This window comes from Nematolebias whitei, chromosome 6 (assembly GCF_014905685.2).
Source record: "Nematolebias whitei isolate Nwh7 chromosome 6, NemWhi1, whole genome shotgun sequence".
NCBI classification, from domain to species: domain Eukaryota; kingdom Metazoa; phylum Chordata; class Actinopteri; order Cyprinodontiformes; family Rivulidae; genus Nematolebias; species Nematolebias whitei.
This window is the reverse complement of record NC_056503.1, coordinates 52,331,039-52,348,074: the sequence shown is the minus strand read 5'-3', so window position 1 is coordinate 52,348,074 and position 17,036 is coordinate 52,331,039. Positions and strand designations below refer to the sequence as shown.

General features: G+C 46.9%; 1 protein-coding gene across 1 annotated transcript in view; it reads right to left on the bottom strand.

The window, feature by feature from the left end:
• tbx2b (T-box transcription factor 2b) overlaps window positions 1-7,724 on the bottom strand; it is a 21,939-nt gene extending 14,215 nt beyond the window's left edge. Inside the window, exon 1 of the mRNA XM_037677975.1 lies at window positions 7,635-7,724. Coding sequence (XP_037533903.1) covers window positions 7,635-7,724 — 90 coding nt within the window. The remainder of the gene's footprint in view (window positions 1-7,634) is intronic.
• Window positions 7,725-17,036: the final 9,312 nt, after the last annotated feature.

Below are 17,036 nucleotides of genomic sequence, written 5' to 3'. Positions count from 1 at the left end.
CATGACTACAACTGGTCCAGAATGCAGCAGCCCGATTTTTAACCAGTACAGGCAAAAGAGAGCACATTACACCAGTTTTGGCCTCACTGCACTGGTTATGGGTTCACTTTCGAATCCAGTTCAAAATACTCATGTATGTCTACAAATCACTGAACAGTGTCCCCCCCCACCCATCTCTCTCATTTGCTACAACCGTATGTCCCACATGCTCCCTGAGGTCAGCGGACCAGTTGCTCCTCACAGTTCCAGGAACTTGTCTTAAGTGCAAAGGTGACAGGGCCTTCTCTGTAGCAGGACCAAGACTCTGGAACGAGTTACCTCTGCTTGTCAGACAGGCCCCCTCCCTCTCGGTTTTCAAGTCCCGTTTAAAAACTCACTACTATTCAATAACTTTCAAAACAAGATGATCTGTGTTTTGATCCTGTATGCTCCACACTGGTTTGTCGTCATTATCTGCATCGTTTTTTTTTTTGTCTATATTCTGATTTACCTCATTTTGTATTTTGCTTTGTGTGTTACCTGTTGTTTTGTCTGTACAGCATTTTGGTTGGCTTTGTAGCTGTTTTAAGTGCTTTATAAATAAAGTGGTATGGTATGGTATGGTAAGATGGGGGGAAACAAGTATGCCCACTCGTCGCATCTCACCAGAGGAAACTCCAGAGTGGAAGAGTGTCCAACCCCTCTCAAGGAAACTGGTTCCAGAGTCAGAGCCATGCAATGAGGTGAGTCCGACTATTTCTAGCCAGAACCTCTCAACGTCACACACCAGCTCAGGCTCCTTCCCCACCAGAGAGGTGACATTCCACGTCCCATTCCAGCTTCTGTCACACAACTTGTGCAAATGAGTTGATTTGTTTCCATTAGCGCGGTTTAAAAGTCATTATGTGCACGAAGGAGCGCGTTGTGCCAGGTCCAACATGTCCTCTGCTCCCGACTAATGACAACAGACCGCTATCAAAGCGGCGCATGCGCAGAAGAAATACAGGACAAGATCAATGCACTTGATAATCTGGATCATTGATTACAGAATGAGGAAATAAGTACGAGGCATGAGTGTGTGTTTCTGTGTGTGTGTTTCTGTGTGTGTTTGTGTTTCTCTGTGTGTGTTTGTGTTTCTCTGTGTGTGTTTCTGTGTTCCTGTGTGTGTTTGTTTTTCTCTGTGTGTGTATTTGTGTGTGTGTGAAGTTGCATATGTTTTGGTCTCCGTGATTTGGTACCACCAGAAGTTTTTTTTTTCGTTTCGCGCCACATGATTCGAGTCTGATGGAGTTTTGTTCCTCTTCCTCCTCTGCTCGACATTGTTTTTTCTCTCCTTTCATCCCTCTTTCTTCTCATCCCTCCATCATCTCTCCATCATCTCTCTATATTTAGCAGCAGACGGAGCTCTTGGCGCCAGAGCGTTTAAGACCTGTCAGAGTCCTCCCCCTCCTTTTCTTTTCCTCTCCTCCATTCTCCTCCTCCCCCTTTCTCTTCTCCTCTCCTCCCCCTCTTTTTCTTCTCCTCTCCTCCATTCTCCTCCTCCTTCTCCTCTCCTCCTCCTCCTCCCCCTTGTCTCCTTCTCCTCCTCCCCATCCTCATTCTTTTCTCCTCTACTCCCAACACCCCCCCCCGTTCTGTGGAAATTAAAAATATTTCCTCTTTCAAGCAAACACAGCCATGTGCTGTTTGGGGTCAGAGTAATACCTGGTGCGTCCTGCAAACATCGCCTCTGAACAGAAGTTGATGGACTACATCTGGTCAGAGAGAGCGAGCTGTCAGCAGTTGAGGAGCCTCAGAGACCCCCAGGTGCGGCGGAGCGGTGGGTGGGGGCGCTATGGGGCCTGACGGGAGCCAGAGTACAGGACCAGGTCTGATCAGGTCCAGAAGGTCCGCTCTGTCCTGTGCAGGACCAGGAGGCTCAGACCGGTCTTGTTGGAGTGATGGAGGCAGGAAGTGGTCCTGGGGGCCCACGCACAAGAAGCACCTGATAATAAGTTTTATGCCCCTTTTCCATATACCTTTAGAACCGGTACAGCACGGTTCTAGTCAGCTCGGTAAGGAACACATTGTGTTTCCGTTATGCTTTCAGTACTGGTTCTAGTGGGCGGGGTTCAGAATTGACGTCACGCATCTCACCAGCTGGTGGCGGTGAGACCCTGAAACAGGTTTCATATATAGGGTGAGAATTGATATTGAAGTTTCTGTTAAATTAACAAGAATACAGATTATTAAACCAATCAAATCAAACACACACACATACATACATACATACATACATACATACATACATACATACATACATACATACATACATACATACATACATACATACATATATATATATATATATATATATATATATATATATATATATAAATACATATATACATACATACATACACACATACATTCATACATATATACATACATACACACAAACATTCATACATATTTACATACATACATATATATATATATATATATATATATATACATACATACATACATACATACATACATACATACATGCATACATACATATATACATATATTGATGGAGGTTTCTTCCTGTTAAAAGGGAGTTTTTCCTTTCCACTGTTGCCACTGTGCTTGCTCAGGATGGGAGACTGCAACAAAGCCAAGATTCAACTTTTCTGCTGGATTCCTTAGATAGAGAACTTTACTAATTGGCTTTTATGTATGTGAATGTTTCTGTAAAGTGCCCTGAGACAACTTTGTTGTGATTTGGCGCTATATGAATAAACTGAATTGAATTTAATATATATATACTGTCATAGTGTACACTCCGTTTTTCCTTTTTTCTCATGACTCTGTTCACTGTTTGACTTTTCCTTCTCTGCTCTCCTGGGGTTTTTCCTCTGCTGCTTCTGCCAGCCTCTTTTCATGCCACACCTCTCTCTCTCTGATTGCTGCTGATGGTTTCCCCCTGTTTCTGGGTGTATATATACTTCCGGTTTCTCCACTACGTTGTCAGATCAACTGCTTGCTTCCAGCCACAGTTATCCAGCGTACTGTCTTTGTTCACAGCTCTTTAATCTTGATCCACGCCTGTTTCCCTCGACCAAGCTTTTTGCCTGTCCCTTTTGTGCCTCAGCCTTCTGACCTTGTTGACGACCTACGCCTGTTTTTGCATTTTGCCTTTGCCTTTCCCTTCGTTACCGTCTCATCTTCGGATCCCGTGTATGAACCCTGCTCATCCTCGACTACGCCTGTGGACTTCACTTGGTCACTGCAGCTCTACATATCTGCTGGAGTGCCCCGTTACAACAAGAAAGATACAGTTCCTGTCCCTGGAACTGAGACATCAGAAGCTGTTTATTTACTCAATAAACATTTTAAAAACCTTTCTGAGTCTGTGTGTCAGATCCTCTGCCATCAGATCTCTGACAGATTGATCTGGCCAGACATGGATCCTACACCAGGCTCAGAATGGTGCTCTGGTGTGGAAGGTGCCATCTGTAAATTAGAGACCGGCATGAATGAGATCATGAACATGCTTAAGACTCTAACTCCTCACTCAAACCCTCAGGACTCAAATCATGCCGGCAGTCCTGCATATGCTGGAACCACGAGTAACCCACACCGGGAACCAAGGTTGACTCCACCAGAACTGTTTTCAGGGGTGTAGTGAACTAAGTCTCAGGTCAAATCTGGCCCTGAGGGCCTTCCTGGGACAAGAACTGTATTTCATTGATTTGAGTCCAGAAACACAAAATCAAGTCCATCCAGAGACTTTCTAAGTGTGTCCTGCACTGATCAATTGAAAGAACACTCTCTTTTTTATTATCATTACTATTTTACAAATGTCTTGATAATCAAAAGTGTGTTTAGTTCAAACCATTTTAAATGTTGAAGTGAACTACTCATTTTAAATCAACTGTGAAACAGTATTAATGATTTTTAATCCTCATTCAAAGTAGAAATCTAGTTAATGTCTGTTACAGAGTAATTATTCATTTTCTTGATCTTCTGTCTGAAATGAGCAGGTTGTAAGTCGGTCAAAAGTCGGAGACAAACGCAAACAAGTTTGTTGGAACGAACTGTCATGTTTTTAAATCCTCTCAGACGTAAATAGAGAAGCTGGCACCTGTTTCCTCCCAACTCGCCTAAACATTTCTCTTGTCTGTCTCAAAAACATTTTCTGTCTGTTCCAAAACATTTTTCTGTTTTTCTGACTTCTAGTGACCTCTTACGTCACAAAAAACACACCTCTGATTAGCTCTTTCAGCCAATCAGGACTTCCCAAATGAACCGGAAACAGAACTCTTTAAATGTCGACACTTCCTAGTTCCAACCAGTGCGGTGGGAGAGCAGTTCAGTTCGGAGGGCAGAACCGAACAGAAAAGTTGCTGGAGAGAACAGGAGGTTCCAGACATGATCCGAAGTTCTTCCGAGTCTTGTGGGAATTATGGAATCTTCCACATCTGAGTGGAACCTCTGACGGACTTACTCCTCATGTGAGTCCACCCGTGAGGTGAACGTGTGTTGAACAAAGTACCGTCACTACTTCGGACGATTCACAGCTGTTCCTACGGAGACGCTGGAAAGGAGGCGTTAAATGGAACTCCGTACCAGTGGAGACATCTTCTACAGGTAAAGAGTCGATTTCCACTACCTAAGTGTACCGAGGTGAAGCTGGGATCGAATGGAGAGTGCCGTTCTTATACAGACAGATATTCCCTCATCCATCTTTCCCTCTCCATTTAAACTTCATTTCCCATCTTTAAAACTCTTCTATCTTGCCAGTAAATCATCCAGATATTTTCATAAATGTCTGTTGTAATTAAGCTGTGTTATTGCTTCAATCAGAATAATCACGTGTACAATGTTTGATGTTAAACTTTGATTCTGTTAATAAATGACCGCATTCATTTTGATGGGTCAAAGAAAATTAACGTCTCACGTCACTGATCTCTGTCACATATCTGTCAAGTAGCTCGAAATAGAGAGAACCCGTTTAAATTAAGTATAATATCAGGTACTTGAACTAGTCCAGATATTATAACATGTAGTGGAGCTCCGAAGCTAACGAAGCTAACCGACCTATCTCACTACAGGGGCACCGGACCAGTGCCGCCTGTTCTTAACACAATGTGAAATTCATTTTCAGCTCCAGCCCTCATCCTTCCCCTCTGAACGTGCTAAGGTGGCATATACCGTGTCCCTCCTGTCAGGAAAAGCTAAGTCCTGGGGAACAGCAGAATGGCAAAAGGATTCAAGGTACTGCTTCTTGTTTCATGAGTTTTCAAAAGAGCTGTGCAGAGTTTTTGACACCATCCTCCCAGAAAGAGAGGCTGCTCGTCAACTGTTTACAGTGAAGCAGGGAAAACAAAGAGTAACTGAGTACATTATAGATTTTCATGCTACGGCTGCGGGTAGTAAATGGAATGAAGAAGCACTAATTGATGCTTTCTACCGAGGGATTAACGAGGAGATCATGGACAACCTGGCAACCAAGCGATACCTGGACTCACTATAGGAAGTGGAGGATTTGGCGACAAGGGTGGATCTGCGCATGATGGAGAGGTCCTGAGAACGAGCTGAAAGATCCAGCAGAACCTCAAGATCCCTCAAGGCGCCCAGGCGACTTCACCCGGGACCCCCCTCTCCACCACGTCCACAAGAGACACTACCATGAGAGGAACCCATGCAGATTGGACCCAGCCATCTTACTCCAGAGGAACATGAGAGGAAACGTCGGAACTGGCTGTGTTTCTACTGTGGCCAGGACTCTCACAACGTCTCTAACTGTCTGTTAAAAGGCCAGACTCAACAGAGAAGAGGAGACTCCTGCTGAGTCAGACCCAGAATTCAGTAATCTCCTCACCCTTCACGTTTCCAGCTGAGCTGTCCATTTCTGGTAAGACCTGCACCTCCATTAAAGTACTCATCGACTCAGGGGCCGACTCTGAGTTCATGGACCTTCAGTTTGCCCAAGAACAAGGAATAAACTGTTTAAATCCCCTAAACCTGTCAGGATTTTGTGGACAGGAACGAACCCAATGTGCAGACAAGACTCAAACTCGGCAGATTACAAAAACAAGTATTTTAATAGTAAATAAAGAACAAAATAACAGCTGACGTGGCAGCAAAACTTACTTACAAAATAGAAGGCTCAGAGGGAAAACTCAGGGAGGACTCAGGAGAGCTCAGGGGAGACGCAGGAGAACACAGAGACCCAACGAATACGACCCGACGAGGAACAAGACAGAACAGACAGCTTTTATACAAGGACAAGACAAGACGTGATTACAACAGCTGTGACGAGACAAAGGTGGCACCAATTAAACTGACGAGGAAACACTAGGGAAACACAGACACAAACAGAAACAGCAAATGGTACCATCCTTACAAAACCACTGTCCATCGTAGCCTTAGATGGTCACCCTCTTCATGACTCCTCTTTAATCTCCGAACCTGTGACTTTAACCATAGGGGGTAATCACAAAGAGACATTACAGTTTCTTATTATCAAATCACCCCACTCTCCTGTAGTCCTAGGGGCCACATGGCTTTCAAAACACAACCCACATATTAACTGGCAACAGAAGGAGATTGTGGGTTGGTCCGATACCTGTTTGTCATCTTGTCTCTTTCATGCGGTCATGCCCTCAATGTCCAAAAACAATATTAAAGAGACTTATCCAGAACTTTCTAAGGTTCCAGAGGAGTACCTTGACTTGAAGGAGGTTTTTAGCAAAGCCAAGGCAACCTCTTTACTACCGCACAGGTTTATGATTGTGCTATTGACTTGGTTCCTGATTCTACTCCCCCTAAAGGGGCCCTTTACTCTCTGTCTACTCCTGAGCAAGAAGCCATGCAGGAGTACATCAAAACCAAGCTGGCATCATCAGGCCTTCTACCTCTCCAGCAGGCACTGGTTTCTTCTTTGTGGGGAAGAAGGATGGATCCTTAAAACCCTGCATAGACTATAGAGGGTTAAACAAAATAACCAAAAAAAACAAACAAACACCCTCTTCCGTTAATGTCATCTGCCTTTGACCTTATCCAAGGCGCTTCATTTTTTACCAAGCTCGACCACCGTAATGCCTACCATCTGGTGCGCATACTTTAGGGAGATGAGTGGAAGACGGCCTTCAAACCACCCAAAGGTCATTATGAATATTTGGTCATGCCTTTTGGCTTGACCAACGCCCCAGCTGTGTTCCAGCCTCTGGTCAATGATGTCCTAAGGGACATGGTTAATCAGTTTGTTTTTGTTTACCTAGACGACATTTTAATTTTCTCCAAGGACCTAACCTCACACAAGAAACATATCAGATCTGTTCTCACCCGGTTATAATTTATTTGTCAAAGCTGAAAAATGCGATTTCCACCAGTCCTCCACATCTTTTCTCAGTTTTAAGATTTCACCCAAGTTAGTTGAGATGAGTAATGACAAGGTGTTTGCAATACTAGACTGGCCAGTACCCAAAGACCGGAAACAACTGCAGAGGTTCTTGGGGTTTGTTCATTTCTACCGGAGATTTATTAAAGACTATAGCCTCATTGCTAATCCCTTCCATGTTCTCATCTCCTCCAAGAAAAAGTTCCTATGGACAGAGGCAGCTGATGCAGCATTTAAAGAATTAAAGACTTTGTTTTCTTCTGCCCCTGTCCTCCTTATCCCCAACCCAGAGGTACCATTTATCGTTGAGGTAGATGCGTCTAGTGTGGGTGTAGGGGCAGTACTTAGCCAACAAAATAAGGAAGGAGTTATTCATCCCTGTGCTTTCTTCTCCAGAAGTCTATCGCCAGCTGAGCGAAATTACGATGTCAAGGAAAGGGAACTGCTCGCTGTTAAGCTGGCGCTGGAGGAGTGGAGGCACTGGTTGGAGGGCGCCCAGTTCCAATTCCAGGTTTGGACTGACCATAAGAACCTCGAGTACCTTAAGTCGGCCAAACGCCTCAACAAGCCAGGTGGACACTTTTCTTTTCCCGCTTTAACTTTGCCCTCACCTATAGACCCGGTCACAAGAACACTAAACCTGATGCCCTCTCTCGCATCATGGAGGAGAATTCTTGTTCCTCATCTCCTCCTACCGGGGAGTTTATCCTTCCCAACTCTGCCCACCTGGCTGTCACTCAACTGGAGCTGGACCTGCGTCAGGCCAACCAGTTACACCCCACTCCAGCCACCTGTCCCCCTGACCCCCTTTACCCCCTGAGTTTGTCCCGGAGGTCCTTAAGTTTTGCCACAGCTCCCGCCTAGTTTGCCATCACGGTTTTTCTAAAACTGTTTCTTTAGTTTGCGCACAGTTCTGGTGGCCCACATTGAAACAGGACGTGCACTCTTTTGTTTTATCCTGCCCTGCCTGTTCCCAAGCCAAGTCTTCATGTCGTCCCCCCTCTGGTCTCCTCCATCCACTTCCCATCCCATCACGCCCATGGTCCCAAATCAGTCTAGACTTCATCACTGGTCTTCCCCCCTCTGCCGGCAACACCGTCATTCTGACGGTAGTTGACCGTTTTTCCAAAATGGTTCATCTGGTCCCTCTTCCCAAGATTCCCTCAGCCAAGTCCCTGGCTGGGATCATGTCACGTGAAGTTTTTCGCCTGCACGGTCTGCCCACCGATATCGTTTCCAACAGAGGACCTCAGTTTGTGTCCAAGTTCTGGAGAAAATTTTGCGACCTCCTGGGGGTCTCCATTAGCCTCTCCTCTGGCTTTCATTCCCAGACTGATGGCCAGACGGAGAGGGCAAACCAGGAGGTTGAGGCCAGGCTTAGGATCATCTGTCAGAAAGATCCCAGCCAGTGGTGCCCCAACCTCTCCTGGGTCGAACATGGCCTCAACACTGTCCCTTACCCTGCTACTGGTCAGTCCCCTTTTTACACGGTTTTTGGTTTTCAGCCCCCTCTTATCACCATTCAGGAGCGTGAAGCTCAAGTACTCTCTGCTCACCAGTCAGCCTTACGCTGCTAACGCGGATGGCGGAGAGCCAGACGAGCCCTCCAGGAGACCTCCGCAGCCTACATTAAAGGGGCTAACTGGCGGAGGTCTCAACAACCCACTTATCAGAAGGGCCAGAAATTATGGCTTTCCACCAGAGATCTCCCATTAAAAGTAGAATCACGCAAACTTGCTCCCCGTTTTACTGGCCCTTTCCCCATATCCAAAATCATTAACCGAGTTTCTGTCCGTTTATCCCCACCCAAATCCATGAGAATCCACCCATCTTTTCATGTATCCAAAATCAAGCCCTTTATGCCCTCGCATTTTCACCCTGCCCCAGAAACACCCCCACTCGCCCGATTCATTGATGGGGCACCCACCTACACTGTGTGCAGACTCCTCCGCTCCAGGAGATGGGGCCGAGGAGTCCATTATTTGGTTGACTGGGAGGGATACGGCCCAGAACAATGTTCCTGGGTCCCCTTCCGTCACATCATTAACAAGACCCTCATCAGAGACTTCCATCAAATAAACTGAATTGAATTTAATATATATATACTGTCATAGTTTACACTCCGTTTTTCCCTTTTTGGGGTTTTTCCTCTGCTGCTTTTGCCAGCCTCTTTTCATGCCACACCTCTCTCTCTCTGATTGCTGCTGATGGTTTCCACCTGTTTCTGGCGTATATATACTTCCTGTTTCTCTAATACGTTGCCAGATCAACTGCTTGCTTCCAGCCACAGTTATCCAGCGTACTGTCTTTGTTCACAGCTCTTTAATCTTGATCCATGCCTGTTTCCCTCGACCACGTTTTTTGCCTGTCCCTTTTGAGCCTCAGCCTTCTGACCTTGTTGACAACTTATGCTGTTACGGTTTAACAAAATAGTACTCAAATTCAGACAAGGCTGAGAGGGATGACAGACACGGGTAAAAGTTAAAGTGATTTTATTTACAGTGCAGGGGATAGGGAATTCGGGGTTCCTGGAAGGCAAAGTGCAGAGTATTAGCAGAGAGGCTTGGACGAGACTGATAATCAGAATAGTAGTTGAGTTCCTTTTCTTTTCTTACAGGGTGATGACGAGGAGGCAGACTCAAGGAGGAAGAAGTCCAACAGGTAAGAGTGTCCACTTGAAATTGTAGATACCTTGAAGGGTTCTTGAAGGGGGTTGTGGTGGAGGTGGAGTGGCAGGCTGGAGAACAGAGCTTCTAAAGGAGTCCAGTACAGAGGAGGTTCGTCAGGTTAGAATCTCCAGGTGTGTCCGAGGCTTGCCTTGAAATCAGAGAAGAACACGAGTTGAATAATTCAGAATTCTCAAGGAAAAGTACTAAATGGCTGTCTCACAATACCCCAAGGTGAACAGTGATTCAGCGAAGACTGGAACCTCCACACAGGCTTAAGTAGTGGCTGGACTCGTCAACCAGATGGAAAACAGGTGGCAACCCAGGAACTCTGTCTCAGCTAATCAGCATCTGCAAGGTGAGTACTCCCACACACAAACACCCACACACACACACAACCCTAATATATGCATGTTTTTGGATTTTGCCTTTGCCTTTCCCTTCGTTACTGTCTCCTCTTGGGATCCCGAGTATGAACCCTGCTCATCCTCGACTACGCCTCTGGACTTCCCTTGGTCGCTGCAGCTCTATATCTATGCTAGAGCGCCCCTTTACAACAAGAAAGATATATATGTATATATATATATATATATATATATATATATATATATACATGCATACATATATACATACATACATACATACATAAGCTCATCAGAGACTCTACTTCCTCAGACGGCTGAGGCGAGCTGGTCTGGAAGCTCAGTCCTCACCTCCTTGTACAGGTGTGCAGTGGAGCACATCCTGTGCTCCAGCATCAACGTGTGGCATGGAGGCTGCACAGCTGCAGAAAGAAAAGCTTTGCAGAGAGTGGTGAAGGCTGCACAGAAGTCTGTCGGAGTCAGCCTCCCCACCATCACAGACATCTACACCTCTAGATGCAGGAAGAGTGCCACCTGCATCATGAAGGACCCCACTCACCCAGCACACACACTTTTTGCCCCGCTCCCCTCAGGAAGGAGGTTGAGGAGCATTAAGTGTAGAACCACTAGACTGAGGAACAGCTTCTACCCTGAGGCTGTTAGACTCATGAATCTCTAACTAGAATAATCATTGTGAAAAATCACATCATGTTGCTGTTGATCTGTTTCATGTTGCTGCTGATCTGTTTCAATGTTGATGTGTTCATGCGTGCACATCTGCTCACAGACTCATGTTCATGTTTGTGCTGATGTTCAATGTTTTATGTTATGAGTGTTTAGTGTATATTTAGTTGATGTTTTTCTTAGTTCATATCTTAGATGTTATTACTGTTTTTCTTATACATTTTATTGTTGGATGTAACTGGGACCCTGTGTACATAATTTCGCTCCACCACATGTACCACATGAGGTGCGAATGACAATAAAGAAACTCTGACTCTCTGAGACTGACATACATACATACATACATACATACATATATGTACATACATGAAATAAACATAATGAAAGCCAAGAGCTCTGGGGCCACCATCACTGAAAGCCAAGGGCTCAGGGGCCACAGTCACTGAAATCCAAGACCTCTGGGGCCACAGGTAATGAAAGCCAAGATGTCAGGGGCCACAGGTACCGAAAGCCAAGACCTCAGGGGCCACAGGTACTGAAAGCCAAGAGATCAGGGGCCACAGTCATAGAAACCCAAGACCTCAGGGGCTACAGTCACTGAAAGCCAAAACCTCAGGGGCCACAGTCATTAAGAGCCAAGACCTCAGGGGAACACAGGTACTATTGGGGTTGTGTGTGTGCGTGTGTGTGGGTGTGGGAGAACTCACCTTGCAGATGCTGATTAGTGAGACGGAGCTCCTGGGTTGCCACCTGTTTCCCATCTGGCTGACGAGTCCAGCCACTATTTAAGCCTGTGTGGAGGTTCCAGTCTTCGCTGAATCATTGTTCACCTTGGGGTATTGTGAGACAGCCATTTTAGTACCTTTCCTTGAGAATTCTGAATTATTCAACTCGTGTTCTTCTTTGATTTCAAGGCAAGCTTCGGACACACCTGGCGTTTCTAAACCTGACGAACCTCCTCTGTACTGGACTCCTCTAGAAGCTCTGTTCTCCAACCTGCCACTCCACCTCTACTACAACCCCCATCAAGAACCCTTCAAGGTATCTTCATTTTCAAGTGGACTTTCTTACCTGTTGGACTTCCTCCTCCTTGAGTCTGCCTCCTCGTCGTCATCCTGTAAGAAAGAAAAAACTCAACTTCAATTCTGAATATTCATCTCGTCAAAGCCTCCCTGCTAATACTCTGCACTTTGCCTTCCAGGAACCCCGAACCCCCTTTTCCTGCACTGTAAATAAAATCACTTAAACTATTATTTGTGTCTGTCATCCCTCTCAGCCTTGTCTGAATTTGAGTACCATTTTGTTAAACCGTAACAGAATGATTCAGCCATAACATGAGTACTCACGACAAGGCCGAGAAGGATCAGCTACAGGAGCTTCTAGCTTCCCAAGAACACCGAATAACCACTACTGAAAATATGTTTCAACAGATTGTAAAACAACAACAGAGACTCTCCGAGAATTTAACCGAACTGGGTAGTATGGTCCACGAGCTAGGAAAGAAGGTATCTTCATCTTCCCACACCGAGACATTTAACTCCAACCTCTCCTCACAACCTTCTGGATCTTCAAATCAACACACTATCCGTGAGCCCGAGATAAAACCCAGTGTACTATTTTCTGGTAAGGCCGAGGAGTTTGGAGGGTTTATGTTACAGTGTAATTTAGCCTTTAGCAGAGCTCCACGAACCTTTTTCTCCGACTCGTCCCGTATTTCCCACATAGTTTCCTCTCTTCAAGGGGAGGCGTTGAGGTGGGCGAACGCATACTTCAGCTCCGTCTCAGTAAATGACTGTGCCTTTTCTGTTTTTTTTTAATGATTTCCAGAGGGTTTTTGAGCGTCCCCTGCACCAAGAGACCGCTTCCAAGAGGCTAATGGCGCTACGCCAGGGGAACCAATCTGCGGCGGACTTCGCACTTCACTTCCGGATCACGGCCCGAGAGGCCGGATGGGAGGACCTCGCTCTTCGGGGAGTGTTTGTGAGTGCCCTCAATGATCACATTAAAAATCAACTAGCCCTCGTAAATCATCCCGACAACCTGAACGATTTGATCGACCTGTCAATTCGCATTGACGATCGCTTCAGAGAGTGTCGGGGCAGTTTTGACTACAACTCCCAGAGTTCCTCCGTTTCCGGAATTCCACTTCCGGATCTGACAAGCCGCTGCCGTCCAAATATTCCTAATACTGAAATTGACCCTGTGGAACCAATGATTGTTGGGTGCACCCGTCTCACTCCTGAGGAGAGACAGCGTCGCTTTTCTGCAAAAGAATGCCTATACTGTGGTAAGAAGGGACATTTCATTGCCTCTTGCCCCCTGCGTTTAAAAGGTCGGCCCCACCCATAAGACAGGAGATTCGGGTGGGCGCTTCTGACATTTCTCCTGAAAACCGTCTGACTCTCCCTTCTTCCATTTGTCATAACAATTCAAATTTCTCTGTGCAGGCGCTTGTTGACTCTGGAGCGGAACAGAACCTTATCAGTGACAGCTTGGTGGAGAGACTGTCAATTCCTTTGGACAGATTGGATCAACCCCTCTCTATGACAACACTCACTGGTCAGACCATTTCCACCATCTCCCACAGAGTCACTTCTCTAAAGATCATCATCTCTGGCAATCATCATGAACTGAGTGAGTTTTTTGTTTTCCATTCTAATAACCCTCAACTGATATTAGGATTTCCTTGGCTCAGACGACATAACCCGCAGGTCGATTGGAAGCACCAGAGAATCATTGCCTGGAGTCAGGATTGCTCTGCTAACTGTCTCAGGTCGGCGATTTCCCCTTCTCCTCCGTCTTGTTATGAGGAGGAGGAGGTTGATTTAACCTTAATTCCCTCCGGTTATCATGATCTGGCCCCGGTTTTCAGCAAATCCAGGGCTCAATCTCTACCTCCTCACCGACCTTATGATTGCTCAATAAATTTGCTTCCTGGTGCTCCCTTGCCTTCTTGTCGTTTGTATAATTTATCTGGTCCTGAGAAACAGACCATGAGGGAGTATATTGACGCATCATTATCCTCCGGCCTTATCCGCGCTTCTACCTCTCCAGTGGGAGCAGGCTTCTTCTTCGTCGCCAAAAAAGACAAATCTTTGAGACCTTGTATAGATTACAGAGAACTAAATCAAATAACTGTAAAGAACAAATACCCTCTACCTCTCATTGAATCCATCTACGAGCAGCTACAGGAAGCTGTAATTTTCACCAAGTTGGACCTTAGAAATGCGTATCATCTGGTTCGTATTAAGGAGGGGGATGAATGGAAAACGGCCTTCAGAACGCCTTTCGGTCATTTTGAATATTTGGTAATGCCTTTTGGACTAACTAATGCTCCCGCCGTGTTCCAAGCACTCGTCAATGATGTGCTAAGGGATTTTTTGAATCAATTTGTCTTTGTTTACCTAGATGACATTCTCATTTATTCCAAGGACCAACACCAACATACTCAGCACGTTCGGGCTGTCCTTCAGCGTCTGTTGGAGAATCAACTGTTCGTCAAGGCGGAGAAGTGTGAGTTCAGTGTGCCCTCTGTGACCTTCCTGGGATTTGTGTTTAAGAGTGGTCAGGTTTGGACGGACTCTGAGAAGGTCAAGGCGGTTGTGGAATGGCCTACCCCCACTAACCGTAAACAACTCCAACGCTTCCTGGGCTTCGCCAACTTCTACCGCCGCTTCATCAGGAATTACAGTCAAGTTGCTAGTCCTTTAACCAGACTCACCTCTTCTCTCCGTGTTTTTTCTTGGACCAGGGATGCGGAGGTGGCCTTCCTGCGGCTCAAGGCGCTTTTCTCCTCTGCTCCCATCCTGACTCACCCCGACACCAAGTTGCAGTTCCTTGTCGAAGTAGACGCCTCGGACTCTGGAGTGGGTGCTGTTCTGTCGCAACGATCCCCTACCGACAACAAGATCCACCCTTGTGCATTCTTCTCACGTCGATTGTCTCCTGCTGAGGCCAACTATGATGTGGGCAATCGTGAGTTGCTGGCCATAAAATTGGCGCTCGAAGAATGGAGGCATTGGTTGGAGGGGGCGGCGTTACCTTTCATCGTTCTCACTGACCATAAAAACCTCTCTTACCTTCGGAGTGCCAAGAGACTGAACTCTAGACAGGCCAGGTGGTCCCTGTTTTTCACCAGATTTAATTTTTCCATCTCTTACCGGCCGGGATCCAAGAACGTAAAGCCTGATGCCCTTTCCAGACAGTTTTCGTCCTCTGATTCCCCCGAAGCTGCCGAGCCCGTCCTTCCTGGCTCCTGCGTGGTGGGTGCCACATCCTGGGGGATCGAGAGGGACATCCTTCGGGCTCAACTGTCTGAACCCGACCCTGGTAATGGCCCACCTGACCGCTTGTTTGTCCCCAAGTCTGTGGTCAGCCAGGTTCTTCAATGGGCTCATTCTTCTAAATTTTCTTGTCACCCCGGCGTCAACCGCATGATCTCCTTTACTAAGAGACACTTCTGGTGGCCTACCTTGCGCCGGGACATCAAGCGTTTTGTGTCAGCCTGCACTGTCTGCGCTCAGAACAAGAGCACTCATCAATCCCCTACGGGATTACTCCAACCCCTTCCTATTCCTGGTCGTCCCTGGTCCCACATCGCACTGGATTTTGTGACGGGTTTACCCCCATCTGAAGGGAACACGGTCATTCTCACCATCATCGACCGGTTCTCTAAGGCTGCACACTTTGTTCCATTGCCAAAACTTCCCTCTGCTATGGAGACTGCTCAACTCTTGGTCGTCCATGTCTTGAGGCTTCACGGCATACCCTTGGACATTGTCTCGGATCGTGGTCCTCAATTTGTGTCCCGGGTCTGGAAGGCCTTCTGGAACGCCCTCGGCGCCTCGGTGAGTTTGTCCTCGGGATATCACCCCCAGTCCAATGGTCAATCTGAACGCTGCAACCAAGAACTTGAGTCTGCCATTCGTTGTGTCATTGAAAACAACCCAGTTTCTTGGTCTTCCCTTCTTCCATGGGTCGAGTACTCCCACAATACCCACACATCCTCTGCTACCGGCCTCTCTCCTTTTGAGGCTTCCCTGGGTTACCTGCCCCCGCTGTTTCCCCGTGAGGAGGCTGATGTATCGGTTCCTTCTGTCCAGCACCACCTACGACGTTGCAGACGGATTTGGAGGCAGACCAAGGAGGCTCTTCTACGGACTCGTGACCGTTCCAAACGGGGGGCTGATCGTCGTCGCATTCCTGCTCCTCCGTACTCTGTAGGACAGCAGGTTTGGCTCTTCACTCAGCACATTTCCCTCAAGGATTCCTCTAGGAAGCTGGGACCCCGATTCATCGGACCCTTCCCCATTACCAAGATTGTCAACCCCACTGCTGTCCGGTTACAACTCCCTCGCTCCATGCGAATTCACCCTACCTTCCATGTGTCTCAGGTCAAGCCCCTTGTGGTGGACCCTCTGAACCCCTCCACCCTGGGTCGTCCGCCCCCCCGCATCGTTGACGACCAGACAGTGTTCTCTGTTCGCCGGCTCTTGGATGTTCGCCGACGTGGTCGCGGACTTCAGTTTTTGGTGGATTGGGAGGGTTACGGCCCGGAGGAGCGCTCATGGGTGCCCAGATCCTTCATCCTGGATCCTGCCCTTATTTCGGACTTTTATTTGAGACACCCTGACAAGTGTCGTGGGTCGCCTAGAGGCGATATTTGAAGGGGGGGTACTATTGGGGTTGTGTGTGTGCGTGTGTGTGGGTGTGGGAGAACTCACCTTGCAGATGCTGATTAGTGAGACGGAGCTCCTGGGTTGCCACCTGTTTCCCATCTGGCTGACGAGTCCAGCCACTATTTAAGCCTGTGTGGAGGTTCCAGTCTTCGCTGAATCATTGTTCACCTTGGGGTATTGTGAGACAGCCATTTTAGTACCTTTCCTTGAGAATTCTGAATTATTCAACTCGTGTTCTTCTTTGATTTCAAGGCAAGCTTCGGACACACCTGGAGTTTCTAAACCTGACGAACCTCCT